The sequence below is a fragment of the Bos taurus genome, chromosome 23, assembly GCF_002263795.3.
Source record: "Bos taurus isolate L1 Dominette 01449 registration number 42190680 breed Hereford chromosome 23, ARS-UCD2.0, whole genome shotgun sequence".
NCBI lineage: Eukaryota > Metazoa > Chordata > Mammalia > Artiodactyla > Bovidae > Bos > Bos taurus.
The window spans coordinates 4,853,712-4,871,046 of NC_037350.1; the positions used below are offsets into that span (position 1 = coordinate 4,853,712).

At 40.4% G+C, this 17,335-nt stretch overlaps 1 protein-coding gene across 4 annotated transcripts in view; it reads left to right on the forward strand.

The window, feature by feature from the left end:
- The window catches only part of HMGCLL1 (3-hydroxymethyl-3-methylglutaryl-CoA lyase like 1), a 199,707-nt gene that overhangs the window by 64,275 nt on the left and 118,097 nt on the right, over window positions 1-17,335 (forward strand). For 3 of the 4 annotated variants that reach the window (NM_001191193.1, XM_005223257.5, XM_005223258.4), the window contains exons 2-3: window positions 6,901-6,981; window positions 7,209-7,316. In NM_001191193.1, coding sequence (NP_001178122.1) covers window positions 6,901-6,981; window positions 7,209-7,316 — 189 coding nt within the window. Of the gene's footprint in view, window positions 1-6,900; window positions 6,982-7,208; window positions 7,317-17,335 lie in introns of those variants that run through there. The other variant, XM_059880394.1, reaches the window with a different exon arrangement.

Here is a 17,335-nt window from a genome sequence, read left to right on the forward strand (position 1 = left end):
AATGCTCAGGGAACCAGTACAAAAAACTGTTGGTGCTGTGGCTTCTGCTATTAAGGTGAATAGTAAAGCGTCTTTTCTTTGACTCAAGAGTTGCATGGCCTCTGCCAGCATCCAGAACACTGACAGGGCTACTTATTAGCTAGCATGTGCAGTAATACCATCGCCTTTCATGGGTTTTGACAGTTTTGTGGGTGAACTGGGATGCTGAGAGAGACATGACTTTCTGCAAAAGGAAGAATGAGGGTAGTCAGGTGGTTAATGGAATTTGAGTGAAATCATGGTTTCCCAAGTGGCGCCAATGGTAAAGAATCCACCTGCTAGTTCAGGAGACCCAGGAGATGGAGTTTCAATCCCTGGGTCAGAAAGATCCTCTGGAGTAGGAAGTGGCAATCCATTCCAGTATTCTTGCCAGAAAATTCCAAGGACAGAGGAACCTGGCAGGCTACAGTCTATGGGGTTGCAAAGAGTCGGACACGACAGAGTGCATGCATGCACACACACACACACACCCCCACACACACCCACAGGAATTGGTAACAGACATGTTTCATAGTTGATGGAGCAACAGATGGTCCCCTGCTTTGTTGCTTGTTAAAGATGAGGAACTGGGAAGATGGTTGCTGTCTGGTTTCAGGGAAGTATTAATAGGTTCAAAGATTGAGTGATGCCATACTTGTGCTGGCTCTTTCCAGAGAAGGGGAACTTCCTTAGGTATCTACTGATCAGTCTCAAGCCCATCCATTGCAAAAACTAAGACTAAGATGAGTCCTGGGTGGGCTAAAGGGTCTCTTCTCTCTATCCACCAGTAGTTACTGGGAGTGTTGAAAGAAGAAATTTGGACAACATGAGAGGAAGCCACTGAATAGTACAGGGGTGACTGAGCGACTTCACTTTCACTTTTCACTGTCATACATTGGAGAAGGAAGTGGCAGCCCACTCCAGTGTTCTTGCCTGGAGAATCCCCGGGACGGGGGAGCCTGGTGAGCTACTGTCTGTGGGGTCGCACAGAGTCGGACATGACTGAAGCAACTTAGCAGCAGCAGCAGCAGCTACTGCCTCAGATTATGTATAAGATGCTGAAAAACAGCCCACTGGAAAATGAGAAAGGACCCAAAGAATTATAGATGAATTTTAAAGTCAGCCTTGCCACCTTGCAAAACTCTCTTAGGCCTTATACTGTAACTGGATAAAGAGTTAAGAGATGGTATCTTAATAGTGGAAGCATGTACAAGTTTAACCCTTGTCAGGCAGAGGGAACAAGCTGATGACTCTGTTGGAAACCAGCACAGCTATGGATACTAAGTCCAGGGGTTAGTTACCAAGGTTAAAAGAGATGGCGTCAGAAATAATGATTTTGCTCTCTGGTATATGGCTTTGTGTAGACCTGAGACATTGCAAGGCCATTGTTTTGAGCCAGTGAACAGCTGCCATGCTGGTCTTTCCTTCTGCACCCCCTCATCATTGCTGTCCTTCCTCCTTCAACTGTTTCAGGCAAAAGCTGATTGTTGGTGCATGAATAGCCTCTGAGTATGCTAGGGACCAGTTCGGGGAGTGGGGACTCTTACCAAGTCACCATCCTATCAGTCCCGTGGTGGTGGGTGTCCTGATTCAATCGATGGGGTTGAGCAGTATTCCCAGTGGCAAAGGGGAAGTGAAGCAGCCTTGCTGCTTCCACTTCTGAATGTATAGTGAAGACTGGAGCATATTGTGATTGTGATTTTCTGTCCCATAAATGCCAGAGGGAACCATTTCAATAGGAAGAGCTACAGGTAGTGAAGCAGAACACAATCTTCGGGGGATCCCCAAAATCTCTGACCTCCTGGAGCTCCAAGGCTCTGTGACTGGTGATTTGGCAAATTGAGGCTTCTGGCAGAGTCAGGAAGCCTCCTCCTCCTGGCACTTTGGAGGGCTGTGTATCCATTACTGCCATGACACAGCCTTCCAGGTATCTTTGGAAAATCAGTTGTCAGCCTGCCATGGAGTCCTTTTTGTTAACTGGACACTTGACTCAGGGAGATTTCTCTGACTCTCTGGCCCATATTTCCATTCTGGGGATTCAACTTGGAGGTGGTGGCTAACGAGGTCAGACATTTTCAACAGGCCTCACTAATCAAATGGAAATGGTATATTTGAGAAAGCTGTTGGCCTGTCCCCAGTGCAATCTCAGCTTTACACACGAAAAGTAGTCATTGCCCTCTGTTGTCCATTCCACTGCCTGGAACAAAGCTACCAGCTCAGTGGGGACCCTTCTCTTCACGGTGCTTTTCTTAGCGTGGTTGGATGATGTTTCAGCTGAGCTGAAACCTGATGATGACCCCTGGGCTCCTGTGGTTGGGAAACCTCCCAGGCTGCCATGCAGAACTGAAAAGGGCTGTGATCACTCTACTCATCCAGTGGAACTGGAGGCCTTTCCCATGTTTTTATTGACTCGTGGGTTGTGGTCATTGGCCTAGCTTATTTGTCTGCCATTTGGGAAACTGTGGACTTAGATGTTAAAGACACCTTGGGGAGGCACTATGAATTATGGCAATAAATTATGGCTGCCGATGGGTCATCTGAGGCCCATACTCTGATGAGGCACACTGGAATCACACTGCTGATCAAACCTCCATTGCCTGGATTGCCACCATTGCTGCTGGATATATAATAGCACTGAACGTAGTAACATACCCACCGTCATAACATAGGTACAGAGTAAACAACTCCAGGTTTCTGATGCCGAGACCATGCTGCATAGGATTCATTCCGCTGGTTGGCTACAGGACCCTCAGGAGGAGTGGGCATGGCTATTTCTGTATTGTATTGTAGGCTGTTTTCTCCTGTTCCTTGGAGGTCTGGTGAGACTGCTGCTGTTGTTGTTTTTTAGTTGCTGTTTTTAGTTGCTAAATGGTATGCAACTCTCTTGTGACCTCATGGGCTATACCTCTTCAGGCTCCTCTGTCCATGGGATTTTACAGGCAGGAATACTGGAGTGTGTTGCTGTTTCCTTCTCCAGGGAATCTTCCTGACCCAGGGATATAACTCATGTCTCCTGTACTGGCAGGCAGGTTCTTTACCATTGTGCCATCCTGGAAGCCACCTGCTGGACTAGCTTTATTTTTATTTTTTATTTTTTTTGGATTAGCTTTAATTAAATATTTTCATGAGATAAATTGAACTGATTTGGTTCTAGGTCCTGTTCATTTAAACAGAATGGTTTATTAATGTGACAATTTACCATAAACCAAGATGGTGTAAAAATGAAGTGGGTGTTATTGGGAAATAATTCTTCATGGGTGTCTTGAGTTTCTGTTTGTCTTACAAGCAGAGGCACAAATACCTTGTTCCAAACTCTCTTTCCAAGGATTTTTGTATGCAGAGCAGCTTTCAATGATAGAACTAGTATATCCTTCTGGAGCCAAGGGGGAGTGTCTTTCTCTGGGACAAAAGGCAGGCGAACTCATGGCCAAGCCTCATAAAGACATGTCTCCCTCTGTCACTAAGGGGCCATACAGTTACTGACTGTTACCAAAGTTTCAAGCTCCATGTGCTTGGGAGTTCCTTTCCTGTAATGGAACCCATTGCCTGTGCAAGCGTTACAAGGTCCTCTTTTCTTCCTGGAAATTGGGCTTGGAGAACCACATAAATCCTGATCCTCTAACTACTGTGGTTGTTAGGAGTGATCATACCTTTTTTCCTTCTCTGACCCAGGGTTCTTGTGTCTTCTACCAGCATCCATGGCAGGCTCAACTTGTTAGCTTGCAAGTAAAGTAAAACTTCAGGCCCTTCATCTTTTTCTCATAATTAGTAGCTATAAAAGATACACCTCTCAATATTGTAACACAGTTGATGTTTATTTTTCTATGACAAAACAATTGCTTATTATAGAATTCTTTTCCAAGTAGTGATTCAAGTGTAGCTTCCTTCCTTTTTTCTTTTTTTTGTCTTTATCAGATTCCAAGTTTGCCATACTCATCTACATCAAGCTGTCTGAAAGGGAAGGAGCATGGATGTGTGTACATGGGGTATTTTCATGGGTCAAGCGAAAGGGGTACATAGCATTCACCTTCATGTTCTGTCAGCTGAACTTGTTCAAATGTGACTCTTAGGGGAGAAATGAAGTCCAATCCTGTGCCCGTGAAGAAGAGACATGGGTTTGGTGGAAAATTTCCCCTATGAATAGAAGCTCTTTCCAACGAAAAGTAACTTCATGTGTACAGTCATGAAAGTGAGCAGGACATGACTCTAGCATGGCTAAAATCACAGGATGCTTAAAGTAGATTGTGGTAGAAGGTGAGAGTTAGTCATGCATCATCTTTTACCTTAGGTTGATAGATCTCTCCAAATGACTGGTAGATTCTGAAAGAAAGATTTTAATTATGGACAATAAGATTAGGGAGAATACTTAGGAAGCAATAGACTGAATGAAAAAGGATGACAATTTAAATAAAGCCAGTGACAAAAGAGACTCACTAATACAATCAACAAGCACTTAGGAAGGACAGACTAAGTGCTACTGCTAAGTCGCTTCAGTCGTGTCCGACTCTGTGTGACCTCATAGACGGCAGTCCACCGGGCTCCTTTGTCCCTGGGAGTCTCCAGGCAAGAACACTGGAGAGGGTTGCCATTTCCTTCTCCAATGCATGCATGCATGCTAAGTCACTTAAGTCATGTCTGACTCTATGTGACCCCTTGGACAGCAGCCCACCAGGCTCCTCTGTCCACGGGATTCTCCAGGCAAGAACACTGGAGTGGGTTGCCATTTCCTTCTCCCAACTAAGTGCTAGATGGTGGGTGTATGCCAAAATAGAACAAGTAATAAATATACCAATTAGGTACCCATTAGATATACATGGTTAGAGACCTGGTAGTGAACAGAGTCCATAGGGTTGCACAGAATCGACTGAAGCGACTTAGTACGCATGCACACACATGCTATGTAAAGGGAAATGTTGTTCTTTGAGCTTACTGAATGCATTATAACTTTCTTCTGATTTCTCAGGTATTCAGAAGAGGGTATACAGATCCATGCCTATAACAGTATTTGGTGGAGAATTGTACTGTAATTTCTTAAGATTGTTACCTCTGCCACTTACAACAGTGATGCAAGGGAAGGTCCCTTTAATTATACTCAGCATACTGCTGTCAGCTTAAAAAATACCATGTTCATATTCTTGGTTAAATGTTGTTGTTTAATAAAGAAATATTCTTCATCCCTGTAGGCTCCAAGCTAATTGCTATTGGAAATGAGTTTCAGGAAACAGTCAACAATAATAAGACAACATGGTTTAAGATTGCCTAATTTTTTTTTTTTTTTTTGTAGTTTTAGGATGTAATAAGAGAGAGGAGTGAGCTACTCTTTATTTACTCTGCCTTTCCATGCCCCTCTCTCCTGTACTGTTTGGTTGAAATGACGGCCACCCTGTGAATGAGACATGACTCCATGATCACCATCCAAAACCGAGCCTAAGGCTGAGAAACTGCACAAGTCCTCACTCAAGCCTCCACCCTCCCAACTGCATGCATCACAACCTGCTCAGGAGATGCAGGAATGAGAATTCATTTCCTTTTTGGTTAATTTGTGCTTATTGAACTGCCTGATTTTGTGGACATTGCAGAGGGTGGTATGTAAACTTTGTAACAGAAACCATCAGGGTTCTTTTGCTGAGTTTAGTTAGCACAGAATGCTAATAAAATCAAGCAACAGCTATGGATCCTCCAAGGGCGGGCAGGGCATGTTCTTTCCTGTTAAGGAAACAAACGGAGTCCCACACCCAAAATAGCCACTTCATCGATGTATGCTTGTGATTGTTACCAGGACGGAGACAATACAAATTGGTCAGCACAGATTAATCATCCCTTATGGAAGGCAAAACAAAAAAGCAAGGAAATGAAAACTTAGAAGCACAGGTTATGCTGATCTGGTTCAATTCTGTTAGCCTGAAGACTCTGATGATTGATTACCGGTCCTTAACTGTGCTTAGAGATATCAGGAGGTTATGTTTGTTCCGTCTGGAAAGATGTAGCCTATTTCTAATTTTAACTGCAATATGAAGTTGAGAAAATCTGTTTCTATTTCTCCTATTTTAAACTAGTGTCCTTCTAAACATAGTATGTCCATAATCGTTAGGTTAGGGACAGACAGGAATATCCAGGATTGGGTCATCCTGGTGCGGGTGGGGGAGTCTGACCTTCAGGAAGCTGTGTTTAGGTTCTGGTCACGCTGTGTGACACAGACAGGAAATAAACAACACGTCTTCGCCAGCACAGGCAAGAAATCTGAATTCACACTTGGCAAGTGAAGGAAAGTGCAAAAGTCTGTCAATACAAAGATCTGTTTTTTTAATGAACTCAAATGATGCTGTGTTTATCATCACACACAGAAGTACTCAACAGATTTGATCTTTAGATCCTAAGTCATCTTCTTCACAGTTTTATCTTTGACGTTCATCTTTTGAGTTTTAATCATAATTAGACTACTGCGCTATGCTCAGTCGCTTCAGTTGTATCTGACTCTTTGCAACCCTATGGACTGTAGCCTTCCAGGCTCCTCTGTCCATGGATTCTCCAGGCAAGAATACTGGAGTGGGTTGACATGCGCTTCTCCAGGGGAGCTTCTTGATCTAAGGATTGAACCCATGTCTCCTTTGCATTCTGCGTCCCAGGCAAATTCTGTATTACTGAGCCACCAGGGATGCCCAATTATACTATTACTGGATTGTAAGAAAAAAATGACTTCACATTGTTAATAGCATAAACTTTGTATTTTGCACTATATCATTGCATTGATTTTTTTACCTTTCTTAACTTTCCAGGGTGAGAACTTAATCTTAACAAAGTGGAATTGTTTGATTTTTCATATAAGCAGCTTTGATGACATAACAGTTATCTCTTTTTCTTGCCTTGTATTTTCCATTTCAGGAATCAGCCCAGCTATCCGGATTCCCTGAATATGTTAAAATAGTAGAAGTTGGACCTAGGGATGGATTGCAGAATGAAAAGGTAGTTTGATGTTTATTTTACACAGTTTACTTAAAATGTTAAATCTAAATATTTACTCAGAGTCTAAAGGCTTATGTGGATTTCATATATTAGATGATTATGTGTGTTCTCAGTTGCTACTTGAATTTATACATCTTAAATAGTATTTACTTTCAGTTAAGAATTAATTTCTATTTATGTGTCTTAGACGCTATGCAAATAACATGTAATTTTTCATGTTTTCTTAGGTTATAGTTCCTACAGATATAAAAATTGAATTTATCAATCAACTTTCCCAAACTGGCTTGTCTGTAATAGAAGTGACAAGCTTTGTGTCTTCCAGGTGGATACCACAGGTATGTAAGTCCGTAATTCCTTAACTGGATTCTTAATCCAACACTGCCAAGATTTAGTGACCAGCGTGATATGTATTGTGATATTAACCTGATATAATTACCAGTTTGCTATATTCTTATGAAATTTTAGCTCATACACCTGATGGCTCAGGCAGTAAAGTTTCTGCTTGCAATGCAGGAGACTTGAGTTCGATCCCTGAGTCAGGAAGATCTTCTGGAGAAGGGAATGGCTAAACACTTCAGTATTCTTGCCTGGAGAATTCCATGGACAGAAGAGCCTAGGGGACTACAGTCTATGGGGTCACAAAGAGTCAGACACGACTGAGTGACTAGTACTTTTCACTTTAGTGAAAGATTTAGTGAACAGTGAGATATACATTGTGATATTAACTTGATATAATTACCAGTTTTCTGTATTCTTATAAAATATTAGTCCATACACTTGAAAATGAAAGTGAAAGTTAGTCACACAGTCTAACTACAGCCCACCAGGCTCCTCCGTCCATGGAATTCTCCAGGCGAGAGTACTGGAGTGGGTTGCCATTTTCTTCTGCAGTGGATCTTCCTGATCCAGGGATCAAACCCGGGTCTCCTGCATTGCAGGTGGATTCTTTACCAACTGAGCTACTAGGGAAGCCCATACACTTAGATATGATTAAGTAAAAAACATCTTTAATTAAATATACATATTAAGTCTTAAAAAGTTATTTGGACTTAGTTGTTTAAAAGCTGTTTGGAACTTCATCCTAAACATCCAAGAGTGTATGGTTCAATATAATGAGTAGGGGATAAGACTCTCAATAGCAGTTTAGGGTCCTGCCTTCCGTTTGCTTCCATTTACACAAGCAGACATTGTTAATCCTGCTTTGTGCTCATAGCCCACTGTTCCCTTGGGAATCTTGGATTTGAATTCTCAAAAGTCATTTATATCTAGTTAGTCAGTTACTGATACAAAATTCTTCCTCTTCAATGTAGCCTATGGTTATCTCTTTTTTTTCAACTCCATGGATGAGTTAGTAACCCACAGCCTTATGAGTTAATTATTGGGATAGTCTCTTAAATGATGTTTGTAAGCACTGTCTCTCCCTTCTTTATGCATCTCACCCATTGCTTCTAAGATAACCTCCTAGAACCTACCATTTTACTGACTTTATGAGTGATCTGAATATCTCCAGCTGATTTACCAGTTTTGTCTGTTAGAAGGAAGTGATGTTAAGTGTGACCTGACATCTTGCCCATACAATCCCATTTTAAACAGTGAGAAATGTATAATAGATATACACTCTTTTTTAATGCTTATATTTGCTAGTTTATATATATTCATATAATTGATGAAAATACATAGATTCATCAGAGACAAAAGGGAGTCATCTGGAATCTTCTCTTGAAGAGGATATAGTCTTATTCAGAGCTGGCTAGCATATGGAAGCAGCCATCACTTCTGAGACTTGGCTCTGATGTTTGAAATGTGATTAATAATTAGCCAACAGTGAACCCCTCTCCCTTCCTAGTCCAGTTCTCATTCCCTGGATCCTCGGATTCCTTGAACCCTGTTCTTATTCCTTGGGTCCCCTAGTCTCTCCCCAGAACTTAACTTCGCTGATTACTTTTTCATCCTGCTCCCTTGGTTTCCTCTTCAATCCTCCTTCACTTGCCACCCTAAAGCTCCTTTTGGCTTCCCAACAACATTTCCCCACCACCAAGTTCCCTCGAGATTCTTTAATAATTTCCCCTGCCTCTGCTCTCCTCTTTTCTGACCCTTCCAATATCAACAGTCACTTCTGAGAGGATGACAAGTCTGTGTTTCCAGTTCTGTCCTTTCTGATGAGCTTCAGCTGGACATGCTATTAGCACTTGAAACTCAGTGGGTTCAAAACCATACTTATTGTTGATCCTACTTTATGCTCATAGCCCATTGTTCCTTTCAGAATCTTGGATTTAAATTCTCAAGAGTCTTTTATATCTAGTCAGTTACTGACCCAAAATTCTTCCTCCTCAATATAGCCTATCAGTTCAGTTCAGTGGCTCAGTCGTGTCCGACTCTTTGCGACTCAATGGATTGCAGCATGCCAGGCCTCCCCATCCATCCCAACTCCCAGAGTTTGCTCAAACTCATGCCCATTTGGTGATGCCATCCAACCATCTCATCCTCTGTTGTTCCCTTCTCCTCCCGCCTTCAATCTTTCCCAGCATCAGGGTTTATTCCAGTGAGTCAGTTCTTTGCATCAGGTGGCCAAAGTATTGGAGTTTCAACTTCAGCATCAGTCCTTCCAATGAATATTCAGGACTGATCTCCTTTAGAATGGACTGGTTGGATCTCCTTGCAGTCCAAGGGACTCTCAACAGTCTTCTCCAATACCACAGTTCAAAAGCATCAATTTGTCTGTACTCAGCTTTCTTTATAGTCCAACTCTCACATCCGTACATGACTACTGGAAAAACCATAGCTTTGACTAGACGGACCTTTGTTGGCAAAGCAATGTCTCTGCTTTTATGTAGTAATGTCTCTACACATACATACATACTGCTACTAAGTCACTTCAGTCGTGTCCGACTCTGTGCAACCCCATAGACAGCAGCCCACCAGGCTCCCCCGTCCCTGGGATTCTCTAGGCAAGAACACTGGAGTGGGTTGCCATTTCCTTCTTCAATGCATGAAAGTGAAAAGTGAAAGTGAAGTTGCTCAGTAGTATCCGACTTTTAGCGACCCCATGGACTGTGGCCCACCAGGCTCCTCCATCCATGGGATTCTCCAGGCAAGGGTGCTGGAGTGGGGTGCCATTGCCTTCTCCTACATACATACTACATACATACTAATGGCAAAGTAATGTCTCTGCTTTTATGTAGCCTATACCTATCTATTATTTTTCAACTCCATGGATGAGTTAGTAATCCATACCCTTATGGATTAATTATTGGCATATTCCCTTAAATGATATTTGTAAGCACTGTCTCTCCTTTATTGCATTTTGCCCATTGTTTCCAAGTAAACTTCCCAGAAATACCAGCGTCTTCAAACTCACATTCTCAGCTCTTTATAAGCTCCCTTCTCCTTGCTTAAAAAGTTTGGGAACCTGGCCTGGGGTTCAAGGTCTCTCTACGTGGCCCTACTTCCTTTTGCAGAAGCTTCCACCAAACCAAACTGTCTCTTATTCCTGCTCATATCCTGCCTCTGTATCTAATCGTGCTTCATTTATGCTTTCTTATGTACATCTCAGGTTCTGCTTTGCTTTTCAGTTATAACAAGATGGTGTAAGAGTCTTAAAACATTAAAAGCTTTTAAGTACTTTTTAAGGTGTTGCAAACAACAGAGACCACAAAAGGATGAATAATATTATTAATAGTAATCCATCAGTTTTCACAGCTTCAATATTCAAATATCAGGGTTACTTTATGTATCCTTAAAATGAAGGATAACTTTATTTTAAGGATAAAGGGATCCCTTAAAATAAAGGGATGACTTTTCTTCATCCCAAATGCCACCATTTATAATCATATATATATTTTATAAATGCTGTCTCAGGATCTGCTTCCCAGACTATGAGGGCTAAAGAAATCTTGACCATGTCTCTGTTGACTGTCACTGTGCCCCCATTGCTTGATGACTAGTAAGTAGGTGCTCAATAAATACTATGAAATGAATAATGGACCTGTTAGCCTGAAATCATAATAACACATGACTCCATCCTTTGATATGGACAAGTGACTGTTAAATTTTGTTTGTGTATTCAATCTTTTGTTACAAAGGCTACAGATAATTTCCTTAGGAAGACACAAACAGCTTAATGAGACTAGACTTATTTCCTTGACATTGTCATTTTGCAAACTATGAGCTATTATTATTTTACTTACTATCATGTGAGACTTTTTATCATCTTTTAAGTCTTCATGACATTGCCTATGTATTTTGTTTAGTTAGTGCTCTTTTCATGTATTTGATTATTGTTGGAGAGAAACTAGATAGGCTGGTATAATTTTAGAGTAAGGTTTAGGAAGGACAGGTAACATTAATGATGCCCCACCAAGATGATGTTTTGGATTCTGTGTTTTTCATTAGCATCAGAACAATGAAATCTTCAGAATTACATGATAAGTCAAAATGAAAGTTGCTCAATCATGTCCAACTCTTTGCAACTCCATGGACGGTATAGTCCATGGAATTCTCCAGGTCAGAATACTAGAGTGGGTAGCCTTTCCCTTCTCCAGGGGATTTTCCTAACCCAGGGATTCAACCGGGGTCTCCTGAGTTGCAGGTGGATTATTTACCAACTGAACAATCAGGGAAGCCCGACATGATAAGATAACCTCCAACTACATCAGTATCTCTTCAAGAGACTGTTATTTCCCAATGGTTTTGTAAAGCTGTCTCTCGACTATGGTGATGTTCAGGAAATTATCTCATTCCACTATACTGGTAATTGCTTGCTGGGTTATTTTTGAGCCTAAGCTGGGACACACCCAGGGCCGCTGAGAAGAACTAGGTGAGAGCCCCTTGCACGGAGGCTGCTCTTCTTCTTACTCAGCTCCTAACAAGAGCAAAGGAGCGAAACAGAGGGAGGGCCATCCCTCTGTGAGCAGTAATGGGAAAATGCCTTCTGGCCTCACAGGAAGTAGATGCCTGTGATAGGACCGTAAAATAATATGATTCATTCTGGGCTTGGTTCTGAGGTGGATTCAGGACTTAACCTGTTGATAGGTCATGAACTCAACATTTGGCTCAGAGTATTACTGGATAAAGGACTGAGTTCCCCACACGGCCCGCGAGGACAGCTGTGCAGAGCAGAGGCTCCTCTGTACCGTGTCTCTGTGCCTCGCCCGGAGCTGGAGTGAGTGACTGAGCCTCTTTGAACCCTGGCAGTCCCAGCAATGATGCCTTCAGCGCAGGTGGGTTTATGCATAAAGCCCTGTCTGTGGCTGCCAGAGCCCAGGGCACCTGGCTCCCCCTACGCTCACCAGTGTTACCTGAGCACAAGTCTAACTGACAGACGATTGACTGACTTATCTGCGGCTCCTTTGAAGTCAGTTGCTTTCTCTGGGATAAACAGCCTTTTTCTTAAAGATTGAAATAATGTGTTTAGTTTAAATATTGGGTTGGACTCCAGTCTGAAAAAGTAAAGATACTCATCCTTCAAATATTAAAGAATATGCTATATATTTCACTTTTAATACTCATCTGGTTACATACATTCCAAACCAAAAAAAAAAGAGTGTTTTTATTAAATAAATCACTGCTCTATCTGTAAAAGAACAGTGTGCCTGGATCAAAGATAATATCAGATTGAACTTTCAAAGTTATACTGGTTACTTATTACTACACATCAAGAGTTTTTCAAAGGGCAGGACTGAGACCGTACCATTTTGGCAATTTGATCTCCCATAGTCATGTTTGGATTCTAGATTTTACTAAGTTTGTGTGATGGAGCCTTTTCTGTTGTTATTGTTGTGTTTGTGTGTGTGTGCACGCACGCTAAGTCACTTCAGTCGTGTCCAACTCTTTGTGACCCCATGGACCTTAGCCCGCCAGGCTCCTCTGTCCATGGGATTCTTCAGGCAAGAACACTGGAGTGGGTTGCTGTGCCCTCCTCCAGGGAATCTTCCCCACCCAGGGATGGAACTCATGTCTCTTATATCTCCTGCATAGGCATTTCGTTATTGTTGTTGGAGGTTATCTCATCATGTAACTCTGTAGATTTCATTGTTCTGATGTTAATGAAAAAGGCCTTAAATAACCTATAATGATAACTTGAAGTTTTATATTATAACCTCTCATTTTTTGAAAGCAACTTATTTTTATCGATGTACAGTTGATTTACAGTGTTGGGTTGGTTTCAGGTGTATAGCACAGGGATTCAGTTGTACATCTACCTATGTATATATTTTCCCAGATTCTATAACTTCTCATTTTTTTGAGAAAATATCATGACACCAGGCTTGTCTAACTCAAAAAAAACATCTGAGATTTGTGTCAGGATGAGTTTAGTGTACCAGCTTACGTGCAATTGTCTGAATAATTTCGAATTCTTCTAAAGATCTTGAGTGTGGCTTGAAATTGGCATACTGTTAGTTCTCTGCATCTTCTGTTTCTTTCCCTTAAATGTGGGTCATGGGAAGAGTCCTCTGGTTTATGTTTAGATTGCTGCTTGCTCACTTATTTCTTTTTTTAGCATTTTAAAGCATTTTTACAGCTTCCCTCCTACTGTTTTGTTTGGCAGCAGCTTTTCTAACTAAAGCAGCTGAAAGAAAATTTCCACGGTAGCAGGCTGCCATATAAAACAGGATCCCACACCTATAATCTAAATGGCCAGAGATGATAAAATGCCTGTCATTAAAAAATACATGTTCTTTACAACTTATCTGGAAAAAGGGTTTCCTTAGAGTGACATATAATCTAAGGACATTTGAAATGAGTCCACATAGCTCATTTGAAATGAGCTCCTGACTTCAATAGAGTGAACAGCGGTAACAGTAGGAAAAAAAAATGTGTTTATAAAACTCTATGGGTTTACTGAAACTTTGGAATGGAACTCTCAGTAATGAGCTATTTAAATCATTATAAATGCAATAATTTTTGAGAGTGAACTTGAGTTTTCCATTATCTTTAATGTGGCCATTTGGTTTTAAACATGTTCATTCATATGAGTGAATACCATTTGTTTAAAAATAAAAATGCCTGAAAGGTACAAGACACTGTATGTTTATATCTGTCACATGCAAAGTCTCAGTTATAAATATTTGTTCCCTGTTTAATTAATTTTTAACTGTTGGAATAGGTGGGTCAGTAAAGGGCAGAAATAGTTTTTCTCTATAAAAGTAGAAAGAAATACACATAAAAGGCTGTAACAATTATTTACAAATCAGTCTAACACTTAAAAATATGGCCCAAACACAGTGTAAGCAAGAAGGAATGTGTAAACTTTTCCCTGTCCTCTTTTTAGTGTGTGAGACAATTAATTCTTTGTTAGGAATGAAAACACATTTACTGGGTTGAAGTTTAAGATTTAGACGTACTTGGATGAGACGCGGGTGGCTGTTGCTTCTGCTCCTGAGCGCCCCCTGGCTGCTTTTCCTTGCTCTGTTTTTTTTTTCTGAGGGGGATGGTTGTGTGGGGAAGAGGCAGGGAAGCGGGTAATTGAGCCTAGAAGTTGTGTGTGTCTGTATGTGTGTGTGTGTGTGTGTCTGTATGTGTGTGTGTGTGTGAGAGAGAGAGAGAGAGAGAGAGATCCAGGGCAAGAGGGGAAGTGGCAGGGCTTGTGTGAAGAGCTTTTGGGGAGAGCTTCCAAACTCCTCTGTTTATAAGGCACAGTGTCCTGGCAGGGTAATTTCATCTTCTGTGAGTCTCATCCGTGTTTCCCAGAGGAGCTGACCTCTGCCTTCGGCCCAGAGAGGATGAAATTTATAAGACCGCGGTTCCCATTTCCCGGGGTCACAGGAGCCCTTTCACCCACATAGGCTAGTTTGGGTTTCCTCCCATCGTGGCAGCCTTACATCGATCACATGGTGATTTAGAGTTGCAGAGGTTCCAAGAGGCAAGCACAAATGGTATGCCCTTTATAGCCAAGCCTTATAAATTTTCTAGCATCAGTTTTCCATACTGTATGAGTTGATGTAGCTACAAAGGCATTCAGTTTCAAAGGGAGGGATCCATGCCACCTCTTGACTGGGGTGGGGTGTTGCAGAGGAACACATGTGTAGGGGGATATCATTGGAGCACTTTTCTAATCTGTGACACTTATGTCTTTAAAAATGATCTAATAATTAATCTAGTTACTTATGTGCTTTTCCTTATGAATAATGAAAGAACAGAGTTGAGAGAAAAGCGGGCTCGGCATTCTGAAACCCCCAAATTCCAAAAGATTTTAGCACTCTCAGGGCTGCTAGTACTTACCTGAGGCCTGCTCACTCCCAATAGACAATTGTGCTGCCTCCTGTGGGATTCAGGTTGGTATTGGAGTGGCTAACCTGAAATGCAACATTTTAAAGTTTCATCCTACAGTTACCTCATTTGCCACTGTTATCACAGAGGATATGCAGATTGCTTAAAGCATAGTCACAGATTTTTTTAAACACTTTTGTCTCTCTCAGGAAAACAATCAGAAATATGAAAAAAATGTACTAGGATTGTGGGCACTAATATTTTTTTTCTTTTTTACTTTGCTTTCAATTTTTACTTTGCAAAAAAATTGGGGGAAAACGAGTTGTTAGTCTTGTACATATTACTTGGCATTCGCCAGTAACTTATTCTCTACCTAAGATGTAATTCCACTTGTGTGTGCAAAGCAAAAAGCAAAGCTTACAATGAAAAGCAATAATGTTGCAATTCTACTAGGTAGATTTTATTTTTTTCACACTGAAGCTACAATTCAATATTTTTTTGACTTTTTCTCCATGAGGACAAAAGCTATGATTCTGCTCAAAGAGTTACTATGCTCAGCATACACTGCTTTTCTAATGACTTAATCTTATCAATTACATTTTGACTAACAATTTGTCTTTTTTTGGCTCTTAGATTATAAAAAAGGACCTAAAATGTTCAAATACTTTATCTCACTTTTTATTTATTTGAGTCTCTCAAATTTTCTCCAAGTTAATCCATGAAAGAAAGAAACTTTCAAAGGCATTTTGATCATATGAAAATTCAATTTTTGTATATGATTAACATTACATTAAAATTGGGCCTCATAGACTTATCAGTATACATCGACAGCTTGAAAGGTCTAGCATATAATAAAATTACATAAAAGCTGAATAGAGATACAGTTTGGCACAGAAAGACTGGATTCTAACTTTTTAATGGTATTTTCTTCATTATTCTGATTAGTTTGTCAGTCTTCTTTTAGTGTACACAACTCCATTGGCATGGCTCCTGCCTAAGCCGCTCTCGTCCACCTGAAGAGGAGCAGTCTGTCCTGTGGACCAGGCTCCCAGGAACTCACGCACTTCCCGTGTCACGGTCGCCACGCTCATGGGATGAGTCACGGCCATTAGTGAAAACCAGGTTTAGAGTGTTAAGATTAAATGAGGACTGTTTCGATCATCAGTTTTAAGGCTGCCAAGCAGCTGCACTTGTTTTTAAGAATTCAGGATCCTTGTACATTGAACACTGAAAATGAAACATATACTAATTATTTTTAAATTAATTATGGTTTTAAAAGACATACTTTGTTGATATGTTTATAAGAATTATAATTCCAGTTAAATTTTAAAAATAAAAATGAAGTATTTTTTCCTAATTTTTAGATATGCACAAACACACACATAGCATGCACACCGATCTAATATTGCCTGGTGATATTGCTGGAAAGTTCTACAGGAGTAATATGTAGTGAACATAGGAAATTAGATAAATCTGAATGCTAAAAGTAGCATTACATTCCAAAAATCATATTAAGCAGTAGGTAAGTTTTACACATTAATGAGAGATACATATGTTAACATTTCACTTCTTCCACATTTGATAAAGTGAAAGGAATATAAATGTGTAGAGTAAATATATGCAGTAAATATATAAATGTCTAGAGTAAATATAAAGCATTTACTTTTATACGCTTAAAATTTTTATCCAAATTCATTTATCTTGAATAGCCCATTTATCAAATTGAAGGCTAATTGGAATTATATTTTTAGAATAATAGAATATTTTGTAATGTCTATGAATTTTGGCTGTTTGTTCATTGTCAATATATAGGGCATTCTTTTGAAGAATGCTGTTCGTTTTGTAAACATCTTGGAGAACTTCAAATTTATAATGGCAACAGGTCATAGGCTATAGTTATGTTGCTTTAATTGTTCTAGGCTCTCACATTCCTGTTTGCTTTTCAAACTACTAAATGAACCATTCTTTGAGATAGCAACATACTGAAGCAAATCCATGCTAACAACTTGAGAAAATTAATACTACTTTCTCCAGACCTTGTACTGCTGTGCTGTGGAACCATCAAGAAATTGTAACACTGTTCTTAGTCAAGACTGATTATAATAAGAAACACATCTCTTAGTAATCCCCAAGTAATTACTTCTTC